At 37.5% G+C, this 19,255-nt stretch overlaps 1 protein-coding gene across 20 annotated transcripts in view; it reads right to left on the bottom strand.

Moving 5' to 3' along the window:
• Positions 1-19,255, bottom strand: part of GPHN (gephyrin) — a 275,721-nt gene that overhangs the window by 184,309 nt on the left and 72,157 nt on the right. For all 20 annotated transcript variants that reach the window (XM_053980254.1, XM_053980258.1, XM_053980257.1 and 17 more), the window contains exon 2: positions 6,534-6,612. In XM_053980254.1, coding sequence (XP_053836229.1) covers positions 6,534-6,612 — 79 coding nt within the window. The remainder of the gene's footprint in view (positions 1-6,533; positions 6,613-19,255) is intronic.

The raw sequence follows: 19,255 nt of genomic DNA, 5'->3' as shown, positions 1-19,255 counted from the left end.
TCGTAGGTTGAGAATTCTTTTTCTTGAAGTGCAAGAACCAGAGAAAACATTTAAGGACTTGTTCATATGACTGGAGGTAAAAAAGATTTGGCAAACGAACAAGATACATTTGTGTGATACATTTGATGGAGGCTGGTTGGACTACAGAGAAGCCAAGTGGTGAAACTGGCTGGAGAAGAAACTCTGGCCACTCAAGGTCTTAAGCATGTTTTAATTATCTTGATGGAAAGGCAAATAAAATTTTTTAAGGCACACAAAAGCTCTGCTTGCAGTTGAAGCAGATAAAGGTATATCTCAATCTTCCAGATCAATGAGAAACTATAAAGATAGCACGAAGCCAATTTTATGTATATCAACTTTTAAGAAGTACTTATTAGATTAGACTCATCCTCATGAATTCCTTTATGCAGTTCTCAGAACTTGGGAAGTTTGTCAAGTACAACTTTTTCACTAGATTCAATGCTTAAAATAGGCAGCATTTCTGTAATGCCTAACATTGCTTTTCTGCATAATAGTCTGGGCTACCACAGACAGCTCTCCAGCCATCCTAATAAAGATAATCTGATAAAATCACTCCATGCCATAGATGAGCTCAGGAGGCAAGAGAAGCAGAGAAGTATTTTTGTAAGCCTATTAGGGAAAACATGCTAATACAGTCAACAAATGGACAAACAACTGAGCATGAACTCCCACTAAAAGGTTGCTGCACAACAAGGTAACTGTGGACAGAATTACCAAATAAATGTTTCCTCTCTATACAGCATTACTGAGACCAGTAGCTAAATAAAAGAAAAAGGCATGACATTCATATACTGTAACAAGCATTGAAAAACTAGAAAGGCTGCACAAAGAAGAGAGGGTGTGAACTGGTATCCTCATAACACTGAATTTGTAACCTTCAGCAAGACAGAATACGACACTGGCTTTCAAAGGATGAGCAAATCATAGAAAGTATAAGCTACAATACTTCCAGTTTTCCTCAAAAAGGGCTAGACAGATTCCTCCATGTGAAGATGGAAACTGAAGTTTTACATCCACAGACTTAACAGTGCATTTATCAAGTCTTCAATCACAGAATAGCTAAGGCTGGAAGGGACCACAGTGGGTCATCTTAAGAGCACATTGCATGGGATTGCATCCAGAATTCAACCCAGCACTCCAGGTGAGGCTCACCAGGGCTGAGCAGAGGGGCAGGATCCCCTCCCTTGACCTGCTGGCCATGCCCTTCCTAATGCAGCTCAGGATCCCATTGGCCCTCTTGGCCACAAGGACACACTGCTGGCTCAGGGACACTTTGCTGTCCACCAGGACCCCCAGGCCCTTCTCCACAGAGCTGCTTCCCAGCAGCTCAGCCCTCAGTCTGGCCTGGGCCATGGGGTTATTCCTGCCCAGCTGCAGGACCCTGCACTTGCCTTTGCTGAATCTCAGGCAGTTCTTCTCTGCCCATCTCTCCAGCCTGCTGAGGTCCTTCTGAAGGGCTGCACAGCCCTCTGGGCTATCAGTCACTGCTCCCAGCTTTGTGTCATCAGTGACCTTGCTGAGGAAGGATCTGCCCTTCATCCAAGAAATTGATGAATTAAGGTAAAGAATTATGGGCCCAGCACTGGCCCTTAGAAGACACCACCAGTGATAGCCTTCACCTAGACCCTGTGCCACTGATTATAACCCTCTGGGATCTGCCACTCGGGCAGTTCTCAATTCACCTCAATGTCCACTCACATCCAGCCCAGATTTCCTGAGGAAATTGCCTATAAGGATGCTGTGAGAGACAGTGCCAAAAGCCTTGCTGAACTCAAAGCAGACAATATCCACTGCTGCTCCCTCATCCATCCAGGTATTTGTTTCATCCTATAGTATATCTTATGTACCTAGTAAGACTTAAAAAAAACCTAGAGCTCCTCAAGGATTTCTTTATTGTCATCAGTCCTTAAGTGACAAATTCTAAGGACCTCACCACTTCTTCCCAGAAGAATTACCTAGCACCTCCTTGTAAGGCTGTAAAATACAATAAGGTATAAAGATGACTTCTGTGAGATTTCTATCTCCTGTCATGGAAAAAATGGAACTCGGAATTAATCCACAAGTTTCTTACTAATAGGTCTATTACCATTTTGGTTGTCTTTCTAATGAGATTACTTGGAGGGTAAATAACATTTTCTTCTCTGTAGTACACACTCATTAAAACAAGTTCTAATTTCCTGTCAAAAGTTACCTGTTCTTACATTTTATATTTATCTACTCTCATAATCAGTCTGAAGGAGACATGAAACACAGTTTAGATGTGATGTGATTTTGCCTAGAAAGAAGTTATTCAGAATCTCTTGGATATTGTTCAACGCAAAGAAGCTCTGAAGATGTTTCCAAAACAAATGCATCAGTGATTATCTGCAGCTGCAGCTACTGAATTGCACAGAAATATTAAAAGGATCCTCTTTTCTGTTTAGACAAGTATTTTATAAACTTTATGTCTATATACAGGCTAGAGCTGAAAGAAACATCTTATAAAGTGACACTAAGAACTAAAACTTCAGAATCTCTATACATAGAGCTTCTGCTTGAAGTAGGTGGACCTATATACCTAAAAATCTAATGATCTGATGGTTCACTCTTCAGGTGTATTTAAGTAACTTCCACTGAGAAAAGAAAAGCAGTAGTAGAAATCTCAGAAGAAGGTTCAGGTGATAAACATATTTCATTATATCTCATATATCATTATACCCATTTCTCTCCTGAGCACAGATTGGCTGTTGAGGGTGGAAAAAGACAGGAAGACAGAGGAGTGCAGACCATTCAGTCTGCTCATGAGCAAGGGGTCAAGTGAACTGATCAATATGTTTAACTTTCCTTAAGCACCAGCCTTTTGCCTTGCTAGAGAGCCTCAAAGATCTCCCCACAAAAGCAGAACTTTGCTAGCATCTTAAGCTATTTCACTGTATTTTACTTCAGCTGAATAAAGTCTGAACCATCATCTAAGAACCAGCAGCCTAGTTCCTCCAATTGCACCTGCTCGCTGCAGCTCTGCTGTTTAGGACAATGAATGGAAAAATACCTATAGTCTTCTCATGGAAAATAATCTCCTCTGTAGAATAAAACATCTTAAATATCTGTTATGAGTTACTGGAATGGTAGGCAGGGCATCATCTAAACCAAATCATGGGATTTGAATATTCATAGTCACATTAAGTTACCTTTATAGGAACCAAATTAAGTTCCATCTGGTTTTCGGTCATATTAATTACACAGAAGACAAACCAGAATGCATACATTTTCACAGAAGAAAAGGAAAAAGAAAAAGGGAGGAAAAAAAAATAGGTTTGCCCTTCCAGCTCTCTACACTTACACTGGATCAAATACGTAAGATTAAAATCTGCAGAACTCTCCCTGACATTCTTAGCTATAGAATCCAGTTTTTTCACCAAATGACATTTAGCATTTCTTCAAACTATCCAATCAATGTTGTCTACTATAAACTGAACTAATTCTTTCTCACTAGGCAAACAGAACAAACCTTTCAATAATCTTTTATATACTGTAGAACACTCATACTTCCTCTCTTGACACTGTTTCTTCAATTAATTAACCTGCTATGCACTGCATTTTCTGTCTTCACCTCTTTCTTTTATTCTACACACCTCTGGATCTCTGAGTTTGGTGTCCAAAACAGGACACTGTATATAGCAGACATATCCCTGAGCTCCAGGGAACCCAATCTAGCTGAAGACATCCCTGCTCACTGTAGGAAGTGACCTTTAAAGGACCTTTCCAACCCAAACTACTCTATGATTATCTGCAATGAATAAAAAATAGCACTTAACTCTCAAACCACTTTTACAGGTGAACTACGGTCAACTTTTTGTGGAAATTAAATTTTTCTCTATTTAACCACTAAATGAAATTTAAGTTTAAAGTTGTTGCATGCTTCCTTCTCCCACAATCTATAACTCCTCACTTCAGGTTTATTTGATATGCTTGGTGTTTGGGTTTTTTTTTCCTTTAGCAGAATTTTCATTTTTATTGACACACAGTAAATTTTGAGCTAATCCCATACAAGCATAGGTGATCTAACTATTGATTTGAGCAGCAGAGCTTTTATTAGCACTGCTGAGAGAACTGAAAGCAGATTAAGTTTACAGTTCTGCTCCAGCTGGGAAATCACCTGGGGAAAAAAGGCTACTCTGACAATTAGGCATATTCTATATAAATCAAACATCAATGAAAAAAACCAACAATGCTGTCTATTTTATAGAGTTTCATTTCAAGGTAAAGACACACTTTCAGCTGTCAAAAAAAAAAAAAAGGCCTTTTGCAATAACAAAAGAGAAGTTGTCTGTTGCAGAGCCAAGAGTGGCAAACTAAGAGGGACACAGCCATTTGCAGAGAAAACATGAGAATTTTTAATGTAACTCTAATGTTTGCGTTTGAGATTATAAAGAAAAAGAGGCAATGCATCTACAGTCAGCACAAATGAGCACTAAAGAAATCCTAAAGTGTAAATATTAAATGGGTAAGAGGATTAATCAAATGCTATTTTATGATTCCAGGTATTATTACAGGCATCAATCATAGCCAAATAGGCATAAGATTTTAATTAAACTTTATTCTTTATTTGAAAAAAAAGATTAAAACATCTCTTTGTCTGGCACTGCCATGCTTCATCCCAATACTGTCCTTTGCATAACAAAGAATTCAGACCCCACAGGACCTTAAGAGTCACTTACAGAAGGCTGGATTGAGCAATATTACCTTAGATGGTTTCTTCATTTTGGAGATTCACTCACACTATTACACATTTTGCAAGAACTCTTAATAGGTGCTCAGTCATAAAACAGCAAGAATATTGATTTGGAAAGACAAACCCAAGTCTATAAACTCCTATCATTCAGCAGGAAGAGGACACTTTCCTTGCACTGTAATCTGTCATATAGCAAATTATCTTAAGCAGCCCTTGAAATCTAACATGTACTGAGACTTTATTCAGTCTTTCAAAATGACAAAAATGGCTACGTTGCTGTCACTTGTGCTTCTTATGCTATAAGAAACAGAAATCCATTTAATTTATTTTGAACATTACAATAATTTATTACAATATTCTTCATGTGAGTTATGGTCAAGGAAGAAAATAAAAAGATTCCTTCACTTCTGGTAAAAAAAATACAGAAAATAATCAGTCTACAACAAAGGCAATTCAACTTTCTAAGAGTAAACTCAAGAGGTGCAAGCCCAAAAGTATGTGTAGCACATAAGCCTACCTGCAGCTGCAAAACCCACATACAATTCTAAAGCAAACAAATGAAAAAGAATCAACAAAGCCAACCAAAGATACTAAAAAAAAAAAATAACACTCAACAGAAAAATTTTGAAAATTAAGACCTTTAAAATAGCCTTGACTTCAACACTTAAACAGTAACTATTAAAAATTTATCTATTGCAGTCACTCTACATATCAAGCAACAATTATACTTGCCCCTTGTACCTTTATAATTTCAGATGTATAAATCATCAGTTGCATACACTATGTCAAAATTGCCCAAGAATGCATGTACCCATGCATTTATGGCATTTACCTGTAGCAACATGACAAAATAAATTCTGCATCTACCTAATTACTATAAATCCCTGTAACTGAAATAAGATGCCAAATGCACCTTATTTTTTACTACTTCTTATTCATTACTGAAAAATCCGCTCTTTCAGCAGCAAGGACCATCACATTAGAGCTCACAGTGGAATGCACTGTCATTCATGTCTAAAAGATGCAAATTTTTTTCTCTTTTTTCTTTCCCTCATAGCAAGTGGCACACTCACACACTAGCAAGAACATTTTCAGCTAGTACTAAAGTTAACAGATGAGAAAAAACCCCATGAACAAAAAAAACCCACAAACACAAAACTGAATGACAAGGTCTGATACAATTTCAAGTCAGGCTCAAAGCTCATTGAATTTGATTTTGGAGAAAGATACAATACTGAGATAAAGACCAGCAGTCTTGAGATGAAGCAAAATTTAGACCACGTGCATACATACTTAAGTTGAAACAGCTAGTAGAGGAAGAAACATATTAGCTGTATAAAATCAGATGCAAAGAAAACAGATTCTAGATTAAGGTCATTGACAATAACATAATTATCCAGTAATATTCTAATTTATATGCAATTCCTGCTTAAAAAAAGAGTGGCAACAATGTGCATACAAGTCCACTATAGAAATACTAGCATGCACAATCTGTTACCTCTGATGACTCTCAAACCATTTACTGTATGTGCTCTCTGGATGTTACTTCAGAATTATATTAGAAACAAGGTGGTTTTAATAATACTTGCTTGTATTAAAGACTAACAAGTCTTAAATACAACTTGCTTGTATCTTGTAACTTGCTTTAATCTAACTTGCTTGTATTAAAGACTAACAAGCATATACCACTAAAGCATTATGTGTACTTCATCATACTACTTCTTTATATAATTACAAAACTACTCACAAGGATATCAGGAAGAAGCTTTTCTTTGCTTAGCAATAAGAGCCAGATACTCACAAAGAAGGGTCTTGGACCAGATCTTTAAGGTTTATCCCACTACGATCCTCGGCAAGGTTCCTGAAGCAACTGTCACTCACTAAAAAAAATAGAAATAAAATTAAAACAAAACAAAATAAAACAAACAAAATAAAATAGGAAAAAAAGTGTTGGAAGTTTAAGAACGGAACACAGATCTTTTGATTAACTAAAAATACTTTTTGGCATTGGGTGGAATTTGAACAATCATACATAAAGTCTGATTTTCATTGAGGTTCCACCTAATTCAAAGATAAGTCAACTCAATGGAAAGTGCAAAACACTGTATCACAGCTTATGCAGAAATAAACTGCACAAATTTCAGGTGGTGTCCACCTGGAGCCACAGGAAATCTCAAACACATCGATGCACAGGTATACACTTATCCATACATTTAACAGGAGAGTCTTTAATCATGATACTATAATAATATTCAATATAATTAATCAGAAACAGTGAGAGCTGTTATGTATTTAAGTTCGTAGTTATTCATAAGTTAGCAAAAATGTTTAATATGAGCAATAACCAAAACAAGTAATTAAGAGCAAAAATTTATTCAAGTAACTTATAAATAACTTACAAAATGCATGTAAAGCAGCTAGTTACTGCAATAACTGAAATTACAGTAAATATCACAGACATTTTAAAGAGTATTAGCGTGCTTTCATTTTCTTCACTAATTAAAAGAAAAAAAAATTAGAAGAGACCTAACCTCAAACTCCAAATTTGTTCTCTAGGCTAAGTCTCTCAGCATATGTACTCCGATCCTAAAAGCCATCTCATTTCTCTTAAATAACACCACAGTCAGTTTAAAAGGCAGAAAAAGAGTAGCGGTACAAATACTTCTAGAACAACACAGTATCAGTTTAAAGGATTTAGTAATTTCTGACTACAGCAAACTTTCTGAAGGACACACAGGGTGTCATATGGAAAAATCAGTGTAAAGATCTATTTCCCTTAATGGGCAAGGTAATCTGCGAGACAAAGTTTATGAAGAAATGCATTATTGCACATCTTCCAGCACAGAATACAGTCTCACATTTGATGAACAGGGATGTGTTTAAATCACTGCAAAAGCAAGTGTTCCTACTTCTTTCTCTGTAAATGCAAATTACTCTCTTTAATTTACATCTCTAAGTATTCATGTGCATCACCAGCACCAAGAAAATGCAAATCATTCCCAAAATACATTGTTTTCACAGATTACAACACATACAGTGACAGACCTACCTAACATACTACAAAACTGCAAAGTGCTTCTACTAGTACCTCTCATTGGCAATGCATCTCACAAGCCTGAAACCTGTTAAGTCTGCTGGGAAGGACAAGTATTGGAGGAAAGCACCCCAGAAGAAGAGGTTGGTGTAGCTGATGAAACAGGTAGTAGCCCTGGCCCTCAGACAAAGCCAGACAGTTTATGACTGTGAGAGAGGTATTTGTCAAGTGTTAAAATCACTCACCTCAACACTGTAATAACCAAAAGCTATCCTAAGCTTCTCTCCCCCACTGTCTCTGAAAACAGTACCTAACAATTGCCTGCTGCACACAACCCCTGAAAGCCCTCAGTCTTTCACAAGGAGTCTCTTGTCTTTGAGGTACTTGTCTCAGAGCTTCATTTTAAACAACTACCTGTGCTAACTAAGCCTGGACTCTCAGCTTGTTCCTCCCATAACAACTTAATCATTGCCTGTATAACAAACTGAAAGTTACCTGTACTGAGCTCACGAGCACTTCCCCCACCACCAGGGAAGCTCTGAGTGAGCAGCTTGAGCCTTTGGGAATTTTGCATTTCCATCCCCACCTATTCCACTGAACCCAAGGCCCTTGAGTGGATCTCTTAATTCTTCAGTTAAAGGAGCAATTCCAAGATCAGCAGAGCCACAAACAACTACATGTTAGATTTTACGGGAGAAAAAAATCCCACCTACACTGATATTTGATAGTTTATATTTGCTTCTTGTCAAGTTTGGCAACAAGACAGCAAATAGAACATTTTACCTACAGTCCTGTCATAAATTCTACACCAACAGTGTACCAACATATCTCCTATGCTAACACAATACATCATGAATGAAAATTGTGCTCAACACTGTTTTTTCACTACTGATAAATCAAACATTTTTAAAGCGTTAAATATTTAATCTAAACATGCTGCATTTCTCCTCCCATCTCCTCATGGAAAGCAATCACAGTGATAACTGAGGAAACTAGTGTCTTTATCTCAAAAGTTTTTTAAAGGGGAAAAGAAAAATGACAATATAACATTATCTTATCAGTAAAACTGGCCATTATTTATCTGTAACTCATGATGTTAAAATACAAAATGTGTTTCAAATATATGTTTAAAATAAATGCCTAGATTTGACAGAGACAGCCTTTGTTTTACTTGTCTTAACATAAATCCAATATTATAACACTCTTTTAATGAATGAATTTTAAAATTGCAAACCTTCCCTCTACTGAGCACACCTCAGCAATAAAACAATTTGCTAAACAGACTAACTCAACATCAAATATCTACAAACTTTGAAAAATGCAAAAACCTCGTCTCCCTTGTTTTCTTCTTTGATTGTAGGAGAGTTAGAACAATGTAAAGCTGCAAATTGGTAAGCAAATATCTTCTTAGGGTACTGTTCTAGCCAGATTTAGAAAACACAGATGCTACAGATAAATGTAAAAAACTCCAAACCTGGTTTTAACAATCAAGAATTCCAATAGTTTAGTTAATACTAACATTTGACTATAATTGTCAATAAAATTACTAGTATGGATAGCAACAGGAGAGTTTCCAGTGAGTGGAAATAATTCATTGGAATAGGCTGGAATAAGCACTTGGTCTGCATACAAGCACAGCCTTGCAAACTTTTACCATAAATAAATAAAACAAATGTGCAGCAATAAATGCAAGGTGGAAGCAATCAAGCAGAGCAGATAGTCTATTTCTCACAGCTTAGAAAACTTTAAATCAACACTGCACATATTTTAAAAAATAGCATATACCCTAATTGAAATGCAAGCTATTTATTTTAAACAGTAGAGTGAAACTGTGATGGCATGGCAGAAATATCAGGGTGACCAATGGTGCTTTAAGATTTGAGGGAAGAAAACACAGACAAAAACTTCACATCACAGCCACAAATTTTATTACAGACACAGGCCATGCCTAACTTCTTGAAGCACAACCAAGGGATACTTTTGCATAGGACATCTATATGAACACAATCCCCATTCAGGGTTTTATTGTCTTGGTCCAAAATTAAATTTTTCTTTTTTAACCCTCCAAAACTTTATAAGATCTAGTATTTTAAGCATTGTTGAGCGGATGGTTTCTGGAGAGATAGAGAACTGTTAGCTGTTCCTCTCTACATACACATCAAGTGGGTGAGCCTCTGGTCTGCAGTACACCCCCCACAGGTACTTCCTTAGAGACATGGCAAATGACTACAAAAATAGCACCCTAAAGTACATCTGCTCCATGGAGTATTGCACATACAATGACAGTCTGTAAGGTGCCAGAAATGTTCTTAATACACTAAATATTGGCACAAATACCACAGGCTGCAACTGAACAAAACACATAGTCTCAAAAACATCACAGTAAGGCAAAATCCCTAAACATGCATTGAACAGTTTGACTTCCAAGTGAGCTGTTACACGTATCAAAGCAAACAGGATTTAGCAATAGCTCCAGTTTTCCCAACATTCATTCTACTTCCAGCTCCTGGTTTCTATTACTGATGTGCTGTTTCTCACCCCTGTCTAGTCTTGTGCCTAGGAAGTAACAGAGATGGGAAGCTAATAAGGGAATATAGCTCTCACCTGTCAATTACACAGCATACAAAATTCCTGATGGAAAGGTTAAAATCAGCATTCACACTCTAATGTGCAAACATCCAATTTACTAAAGTTGTGAAGCCTTCCCACTTGGCATTTGTGAACTTCTAAATTTGTCCATGTGATTTTTTTCTCCTTTGCTTTCTTTAGCAAGGTTTTAAATGAGAACACAATGAAGAGAAATTTATTAATAGCCTGTTGATTTCCAAAATGAGAAGTCCTGTAACTCTGAAGACAAACTAATATTTTCTTCAAGCAGTGGCAGGTCATAATCTGTTGCAAAATGTATCCTTGTTTTAATTTTTTTTTAACGTCCTACAATTTGAAACCCATGTAGCTCTTTAAAAATGTCACTTAATCTCTCATCCCACGGAAAGTACTCCCAGTAAAGAAGAGCCCTCTTTAAATCAAGTCACTTCCAAATCTACAGCTGATAACAGTGATTTTCATATTTATATTTAGAAAAAATGCAATAACCACTCTCAAAAAATGAATATCTATAGTTTAGTAAAGAAAATTAACAATTAGGTTTACCTCCCCCATCTCTAAATACGTGATTCCAGAAAACTACCTGTCTGATTCTCCTCTAGGTTCCCAGAATCAGAACTACTTTCAGATCAGTTGTGACTGCCTGTTGATAAAAATCATCTTGACAACAAAAACACTACACTTGTGAGGACAGTCACTGGAGCACTATTAGTTTGAAAATACATGGACTACTACAACCTTGGACAGTATGCACTGAAATATAGTATCAGTTTCTTACATATTTGTCTTTTAGAGATAATATTGCCTAACTTCAGTTATTCTTCTTAGGACCTTTTCATCTACCCATAGCATTTTTGACAAGACTACCTTACCCCTCGTTTTACAGGCTCATTTATGTATTTAGGTTTTATAACAGATTCATCCAGCAGTTAATAAATAGAAAAATATTTTTTGCACTTGGGATGTTCTAAAAAGTACTGGTCTAGCACTGTGTTGTAGTCCAGTCTGGTTTTGCAACAAGCATTATTCAGACGTCTCATTCTAGATTCAGGTGGTTCTGTTCCGTGTACTGCATGTAAATGTTTCAGGATTGAAGTATTTTGCCTTCATGGGCCCAGCCTTATACACAAGACAGCAAGCACCTTCTCTACCTATTATAAATATTGTTGACTTCAAGAAATAAACTCTGCTGGGGAGGCTTAGAGTCTTAGGGTTTATGATATAGCAAGGTAACAGAATTTTTTCTCAGACCTCAAAACATCTCTCTTTAAAAGCCTGTTCACCTGCAAACACAGAATTCCTATCCTACACATGTCTATATATGTCCTATAAGGCATACTTTACAGAAGGCAAAGGAAGGAGAAAGCAGCAGAAAATTGATTCTCTTGATATTAAAATGATCTTAAGTTATTTTATGGGTCCCATGGACAGTAACACCAGAGATAAATAATGCTGCCTTTTTTCTCTGCTACTGTCACATTTTTCAAGTGAGTGCATGTCAACCAGGAAACATACATAAAACAGATGGCACATTACAGAAATTTTGTAGCACCTTCTCCAGATCTATCAAAGAAGACAGCAAATTAATTTTAAGAGCAGCACTTATACTATTTGCATATCTGCACACAAATCTCTGACGTATTTGCAGAATAAAAAAGAACTACGAGTCTCCATGCAAACTGCAAATACTTGTAATTGCCAAGAAAATATGTTGTCTGTGAGCATCAGAAATAAGGCAGGCTGATTTCCTAAGGACTTGTGATCTAAATGCCATTTGCTATCCCCATATAAATCCAGAATGGTATCCTCACAGATTGACAAAGAAGTACTATTATAAAAAAGGAGCTAAGGTACTGGAACAACAGAAGGGAAAGGTTCAGGTGACCTACTGAAAAACAGGATGATCATAAACCAGAAATACAAGTTAGATACGTGAACCTATGATTTTTTTTCTTTTCCTAGGAAACAGAGAAGCAGTGATGTCACTTGTAAACCAAATGTGAAAGAGGGCTATTGTAATGATAAAGAAAAGATAGCAGAGGAAGTGAAAAGAACTTTCTTGAATCGTTTAGCAAAAATACCATCAGATGGCAGCCACTGGTGTGTTTATGTAAATACAACAGCAAAACAAATATCAGAGGGAGAAAATAGTATCGCAGAAGAAATTTAACTGTGAGGAAATCATAAGAAACAGAGCATAAATTTTCAAAGAGTTAGAGAGGTGAGCCCCCATAAATAATCCTTCTGTAATAACAGTGAGGGCAAGGAAAGCACACAGACTTGTTCTCAACAGATTTAAGGATAGATTAAATGACACAAATCGTTCTTGACGACCTGAAGCATTCTGCACCACAGTAGCTAATGTTGTGAAATCTATGTTAGAGTTTCTCTGAAGGCTATGAACTTCTAAACCTCCCCAGGGTTTCTCCCATTTTCTAACAGCAATTAAATGAGGCTTTTTTTCCTGTGTATCCATTAGTCTAGTGGGTTATGCCTCTCTCAAATGATTTATCCTTTAAATTTTACAATATTTGTGCAGCCTTAGGCTACAAATTCTGCACTGGGTTTTAATCTAATATTTAACAAGCTTAAGTTTCAAATCCATCCCACTGTCAGTGTGATCACTGCAGTGATCAGGTGAACTGCAGAAGAAAAACATCAAACCATTGAAGACATTCAACTCTTTGGAGATGCAGCATTAGCAATACTTCTAATTGTTTGTACCCAATAAAAAAATTAGGTTCCTTGAATCTATGAATAATAAGCACTTGATGAATTCTATTCTTTGGGCTCTTGTTATTAGAGATAAATTAGTTTGTGTTTTGTGTGGATTTTTTTTCCCCAACACGTATTTCCAAAAAGAAGTTTCCAGAAGAAGTTACTATAAAACCATAAAAACCTCCACAATGGGAAGGAAAAGTATAGAAGGCAAGCACATCCAAGAGAGGAGAAGAGTTAAACCAACAACAACAACTAAAAGCTAACTACCTTTGAAGAGTAATACCTCATTTTAGACTTCTCTGAAATTTTTAGTTCTACCACAGGTTAGAACAGCTGTACTTAAGAGCAGATGTGGAGAATTTTTCCTCTAAAGGGCAGTCTTTACAAGAAGATCATGGTTTTCAGCTTTTCTGATTTCTTTAGATGTCTGAGTTTTTTCAATACCTCGAAAAAGATAAAATTCTTATCTCTAAACTTAGTTTTCTTGTATGTTATTTAGTTCAGGAAAATAATATGTCTCATTTCTTAGTTAACAACACTTGAAACAGTTTACAGCATCTTATATAGGCCTATTTTAAATGGATCCTTGGTTGCAGAGTACACTGATCAAGTATGCAAGCAACCTCAGCTAGATGCAGTTTTAAATATGACAAAGTATGCTGATGCAAGATGCTAACACATTTCACATATTATCTGCCAGCTTGATTAAGAATCACAAGAATCACATGAAAAACTATACTCCATTTTCCTAATGATATATTCTACCTATAAACACTGCATTTATGGGAACCACTCCAGTATTAGGGACTTGTGACCACAGGCTTACATCATTCAGTAATGACAGGATTTAAAGGATTTAAGAAACTTCACATTGTGGCTTGGAACGACACCCCTCTTTGCACTGCTGCATAGCTAAATGCATACAGACCTGCTGATAGGTAGATAATCCTCCAGGACCAACCCACTGAGCCCAGGGCCTCAGTGTCCTATCTTCTGCTCACGTCTCATACAGCCCCAGACACCAGAAATCAGGTAACTCTTCGTCCTTAAGGAAACTGAGGTATTCTCTGCACTGTTCAACATAGCCTGTCAAATACTAGTTAAAAGAAGCCACCTCAAAAACAAAGTAAAAAAGGGCAGGAAAAAATAGAAGTTAATTTATGCTTCTTAAGACACCTATTGTGTGATGTCCATGTCACACCACAGCTGGCAGTGTGCATTCCCAGCCCAGGAAGCCAATTTTATCCTGGGCTGCATCCAAGGAAGTGTGGGCATCAAGGCAAGGGAGGGGAATTTGCCCCTCTGCTCCACTCTGGGTGAAGTGCTGCTGCACCCAAGTGCTGCATCCAGCTCTGGGGTCCCCAGCACAGGAAGGACATCAACCTGTTGGAATGAATCCAGGGAAGACCACCAAGTTGATTAGAGGGCTGGAGCATCTATCCTGTGAAGACAAAGACAGCTGGGGTGTTCAGCCTGGGCAACAGAAGGTTCTGAGAGGGAAACCTTACAGCACCTTTGAGTACCTAAAGAGGGCTACAAGAGAGTGGGAGAGGGAATTTTTACGAGAGCATTTAGTGATAGGCCAAGGAGCGATGGCTTTAAACTGAGAGTAGGTTTTAGAATGGATAATAGAAAATTGAATAATAGAAAGACATTCTTTACTGTGAGAATGATGAGACACTGGAACAAGTTGCCCAGGGAAGTTGTGGATGCTCCATTGCTGGAAGTGTTCAAGGCCAGGTTGGATGAGGCTCTGGGCAGCCTAGTCAGGTAGAAGGTATCTATGGCAGGGAGGTTGGAATGAGATGATCTTTAAGATCTCTTCCAAATCAAACCACTCTGCGATTCCATGATTTCCCTAGGCATTGTATGTATGGCTTGAGCAGATGCTTTCCTCGAATCCAGACATACAACTATGCACTACAGGACTTCCAAGAAAGATTTACAGGAAGGCACATGGGAAACACATAGATAAGGTATGGAGTTGGAAGAGATCCAGGAGCAGATCACAAAGCTAGCTGTCTTACTGAGGATTTTGGGTTCATCTTCTGAGTTCAAGTAAAAGCAACTAAAGGCCACCAATAGTACGGGGCCAGGGGAGTGACGCAAGCCAAGAGCCACAGAAATTAGGAGACAGCAGAACACTAAATGTACTAGTGAGCTAATAAAACTGCAGAAATCCCAGTGACAATCAAGTGTGACTCCAGACTGGTGTTAAATCATATGCAGCTATAAGACTTCAAAGTCTGAAGGTGTAATCATAGCAAAATAATGCCAGTTAGCACATAAACCAGAACATAAACATGTATTGCAGACAAACAACTCCACTATAGACAAGGACTTGAAGAAAAAGACATTATCTCTTTTATTTTTTAGACAAAATTAGCACCTGGGCTTAGTCTGGTATATCTGTCCCCTTCATTTTGCTTGCTGAAGGATCAGCTGGGACAGAAGAGTCTGCTTTAAGCAATTACACAATAATCATTTATTTAGCACAACTCTATATGCAAAGCTCTGAACCGAGGCCCTACAAACACCATACTGAGGTATAAAAGGCATAATTTTATACTGTTAGCAGAGATTATGAAAAGATGTTGACATTAAAATTCAGTTAGGTGTTTACTTTTTGAATATAAGGATGTACATTCATGTAAAGGGATCTTTAAATTATTAGCTTTCACAAGAAGATGATTAAATATTTAAGAAAATTAGTATAATTTAATAATGTAACATGAGAATATGAGTAAAAAATAATTTTATAAAACTACTAATATACTTCATATAATTATTGTTTGGATGACAATGTAATTGTTTTACTCTATTTTTCTCTAAATCTCATTATGAAGTAATTTATATCCATATGTTTAGCATTTTCAATCCATTAATGTCAATTCTTGATAGTTTATGGGAAAATTCTTCATGAAAGTAGAAAAAAACAGTATTATAAAAAGTGGTTGCAATAATCCTTAAAAATAGGACAGTTTCTCTTTGTCCAAAACATAAGTACTTAAGATATCTTTTTTGCACTAGTACTCTTAAGCCTCCTTAAAACTAGTGGCCGTACAAAACAGTTTCAAAATAGAAACACTTTAAAGAGCGATTTTCAACTCTAACTAGAAAAAAAAGTGCAACAAGCACGCAATAGCAGAAGTGGTCAAGAAAAAAAAAGGGCATTACAATAAATCCTACTGCTTGTTTAAAAAGCATCTACCTCCATATTGTTTTCTTTTTACAACCAACATTCCATTATCAGAAGTAAAATAATAACTCAGGTGGTGGAGGGAAACAGCCCTGCAGACAGTTATTACTGAGCATGCACAACATATCAATCAACACAGCCTGTTCTCTTTCCTGGGTTCAACCCAACACTGTTTCTGGTAGTTCTTGCCCAGATGCAGCATTTGATTGGCAAAAGACCTCTGTCTGAATTGAAGAGCCTGGCTAAATCTAGACCATAAGGCAGAGACACCACATTAGCAGCACCAGCTTGGATACAGCAGGACTATCACTGGGGCACACATATGAAATCCTGTTCAGCAGTCACTCACTCTACACACTCTAATGCCACTGTATAAGCTTAGGTCAGGAAACACCAAGACACACACACACCCCCAAGCTAACCTCACATGGTGCCACCCCAGCTATGACACGGCTTATTAGCTCAGATCTGCAGCGGTGTAAAGGCATGTAAAGAACCTTCAAGCTCCTGGAAGAAACACAGTCACATTCACACAAAGCTGAACTAGTCATGCTGTTTCAGATTTTTGCTGGCTTCCCATGGCTCCGCAATTATTACAAGCAGTGGGAAACTGTTTCCACAAAATGATCTGGAAATGTACCATAGGTCTTTCCAGAACATTGAGCTGCCATCCACAAAAAACTGCTGATATTAAACCCTATACAGGGAAGTGTAGATTCTAAAAAACAGGATTTCCAGTATTGTTTATGTTTCGTTCACTGCTGTCTCTAGCGGTAGCAGTGGTGATGGTCTCAGTGGGACAAGGTCCACTCAGGTGTCAAGGGAGGAGAGGATATCTCACCAGAAAGCCTGTAGCTCATGAAACAACTCTAAAAGAAACAGAGATTTATCCCTTACCCCCAATCTCTAAAAGCTTTCATTTTTTTTGAGTTAATTTTTTTCCAATGTTTTGTTTATTTTAACATCATGCTTATAAACTGCACCTATTTTAACAGCTCTGGAGCTGAGCACTTTTCACGCAACTGGCTCAAAGAAATGGCATCATCAATCCATCTCAGAGTTCATTTGTTTCCACATGTCTGTTCCTAATGCTTATGAATAAACTTTGAAAATAGGAACCAAAGCCTCTTGTCACTTCTTCCAGCTGGGAGGATCCTGAAAAAGCCGTAAAAAGTTGGAACTGAGCCTATTATCTCAGTGAGCTGTAAAAAACCTGGAAATCAGTTTAAATGGTAAGTGTTTTCATCACTCACTCATTCAACTAATTATTAAAATTACAATCTCAAATGATTCCAGAGTACTACAAGTCATGCTTCATATACCACTTGAAATATATGCTCCACCAAACCTGAAATACAGAAAATAAAAATAGGGAGACTGAAAATAAGCTAAGCAATTATACCAGAAGTAAGCTTTACATTTGTGTACCTTTGTTAATGCTCACTTACAGAGTTGCAACATTCAGGACTACCAAGTCTTGATTTCAGGTCTTGATTACAGGGTGAAGTTTGCTACTCATTCTCTTTCTGGAATCTTGCTATACTTTTACAATCAGATATTTTAAACAACAATTCTATGTGGTTAATAATGAATTGCATATAATTTTTTTTTTTGTTTACAACTTGCTTACTTTAATAGCAGGTGTAAGGCAGTAATAGAAGTGCTTTCCAGCCCTATGCAACCCTCATCTGACACGAGCCCAGAGAACTGTAGCCCAACTTTTCCTCCTGTGAATGGTCCTCCAAGTGTTTAAGCACATTTGCTCCTATCAGCCTGTTTGTAGTGGACTCTTTTTTGAGCTGCTGTATTTTAGCCAAAATTTCATTCCTTATTAGTTGAATGAATGAAATTAAAAGTACTGATGCATTAGGTAGTCTACATTATTTCTCCTGTTTGTCTTTGTTACCTAAACATAACTTTTGACATTATCTTGCTACTGATTTATTTTACTTTGTCTTTAAGGGACTCACAGTCACTTCTATTCCTAAACAGCTTTGCAACACACAATATTGTCATTTTATTGCTGTCCGTGTTTGTTAGATGTGAATAAATACACCATTTTTTTCTCCTGAAAAGGGGAAAAAATTATATATTCTGGAAATAATCTTGTCACACTGATATTTAATTCTTATTCTTAACTTTTAGTTCCCCCTGTTTGCTGATTCCAAATCTTTAACTATATTTAACTCTAAGCTCACAGCAAGCAACAAAATGGGAGAAGTCTTTAAAGCCTATACAGCCTGTCATGTCTCATATGTTTGCTTATCCAGGCAATGAATCAAATCAATCAATCAGCTGTCAGGACCATACCAAGCCATGCTGGCATTTGCAGGAGAATGACACCCCATATGAACACTCCAAGTAAATTTCTTGCAGCTCAAAAGAAAGCCAGCAGTTGCCACATCCGTAACATGGCAACGTGGAGCACCCACCCTGCCAAGGGTTCTCCCTCACTAGTTTCTGCCCTACACACCCAGCCAAGGCAGCAGCCCTGCAAACGAGAGGAGCAGAGCAACAGAACAACCCTGAGAGGCTCCTGTCAGCAGAGCCCACAGGAACAGCATTCCCAGGCAATACTGCCAGGCAATCCCAGAGCCCTCCTGCCTGCCTCCTGCCTTTGGTGCCTCTGCCTGCTAGCACATTGCAGCACTTGGCATCACAGGCTCGGATCCAGTCTCACGCTGTGTGCGTGCGTGGCTGGCTCAGTTAGGAAGGCTAAAAAGGTTATGATCCATTGCCTGGGCTCATTTCTTGCCACTGTTACAGCCCTATCAAGAATAATGTTCTTGTAGGTATTCTGAAACTCCAGCTCATAAATGTATACTGGTTTTCCTTATTTGCGCTGAGTTCCTGCTTGATGAACAAGGAGGGGAAGGACCACTAGAATGATAGGATCATCATTATTTTCTACTGCACCATCAGTAATCCTCATGGTTCACAAATGGCCAACAAAAATAGATAC

Source organism: Vidua macroura, chromosome 6 (genome assembly GCF_024509145.1).
Source record: "Vidua macroura isolate BioBank_ID:100142 chromosome 6, ASM2450914v1, whole genome shotgun sequence".
Classification (NCBI taxonomy): domain Eukaryota; kingdom Metazoa; phylum Chordata; class Aves; order Passeriformes; family Viduidae; genus Vidua; species Vidua macroura.
The sequence above is the reverse complement of the archived record's forward strand: the minus strand, read 5'-3'. Positions and strand labels throughout refer to the sequence as shown.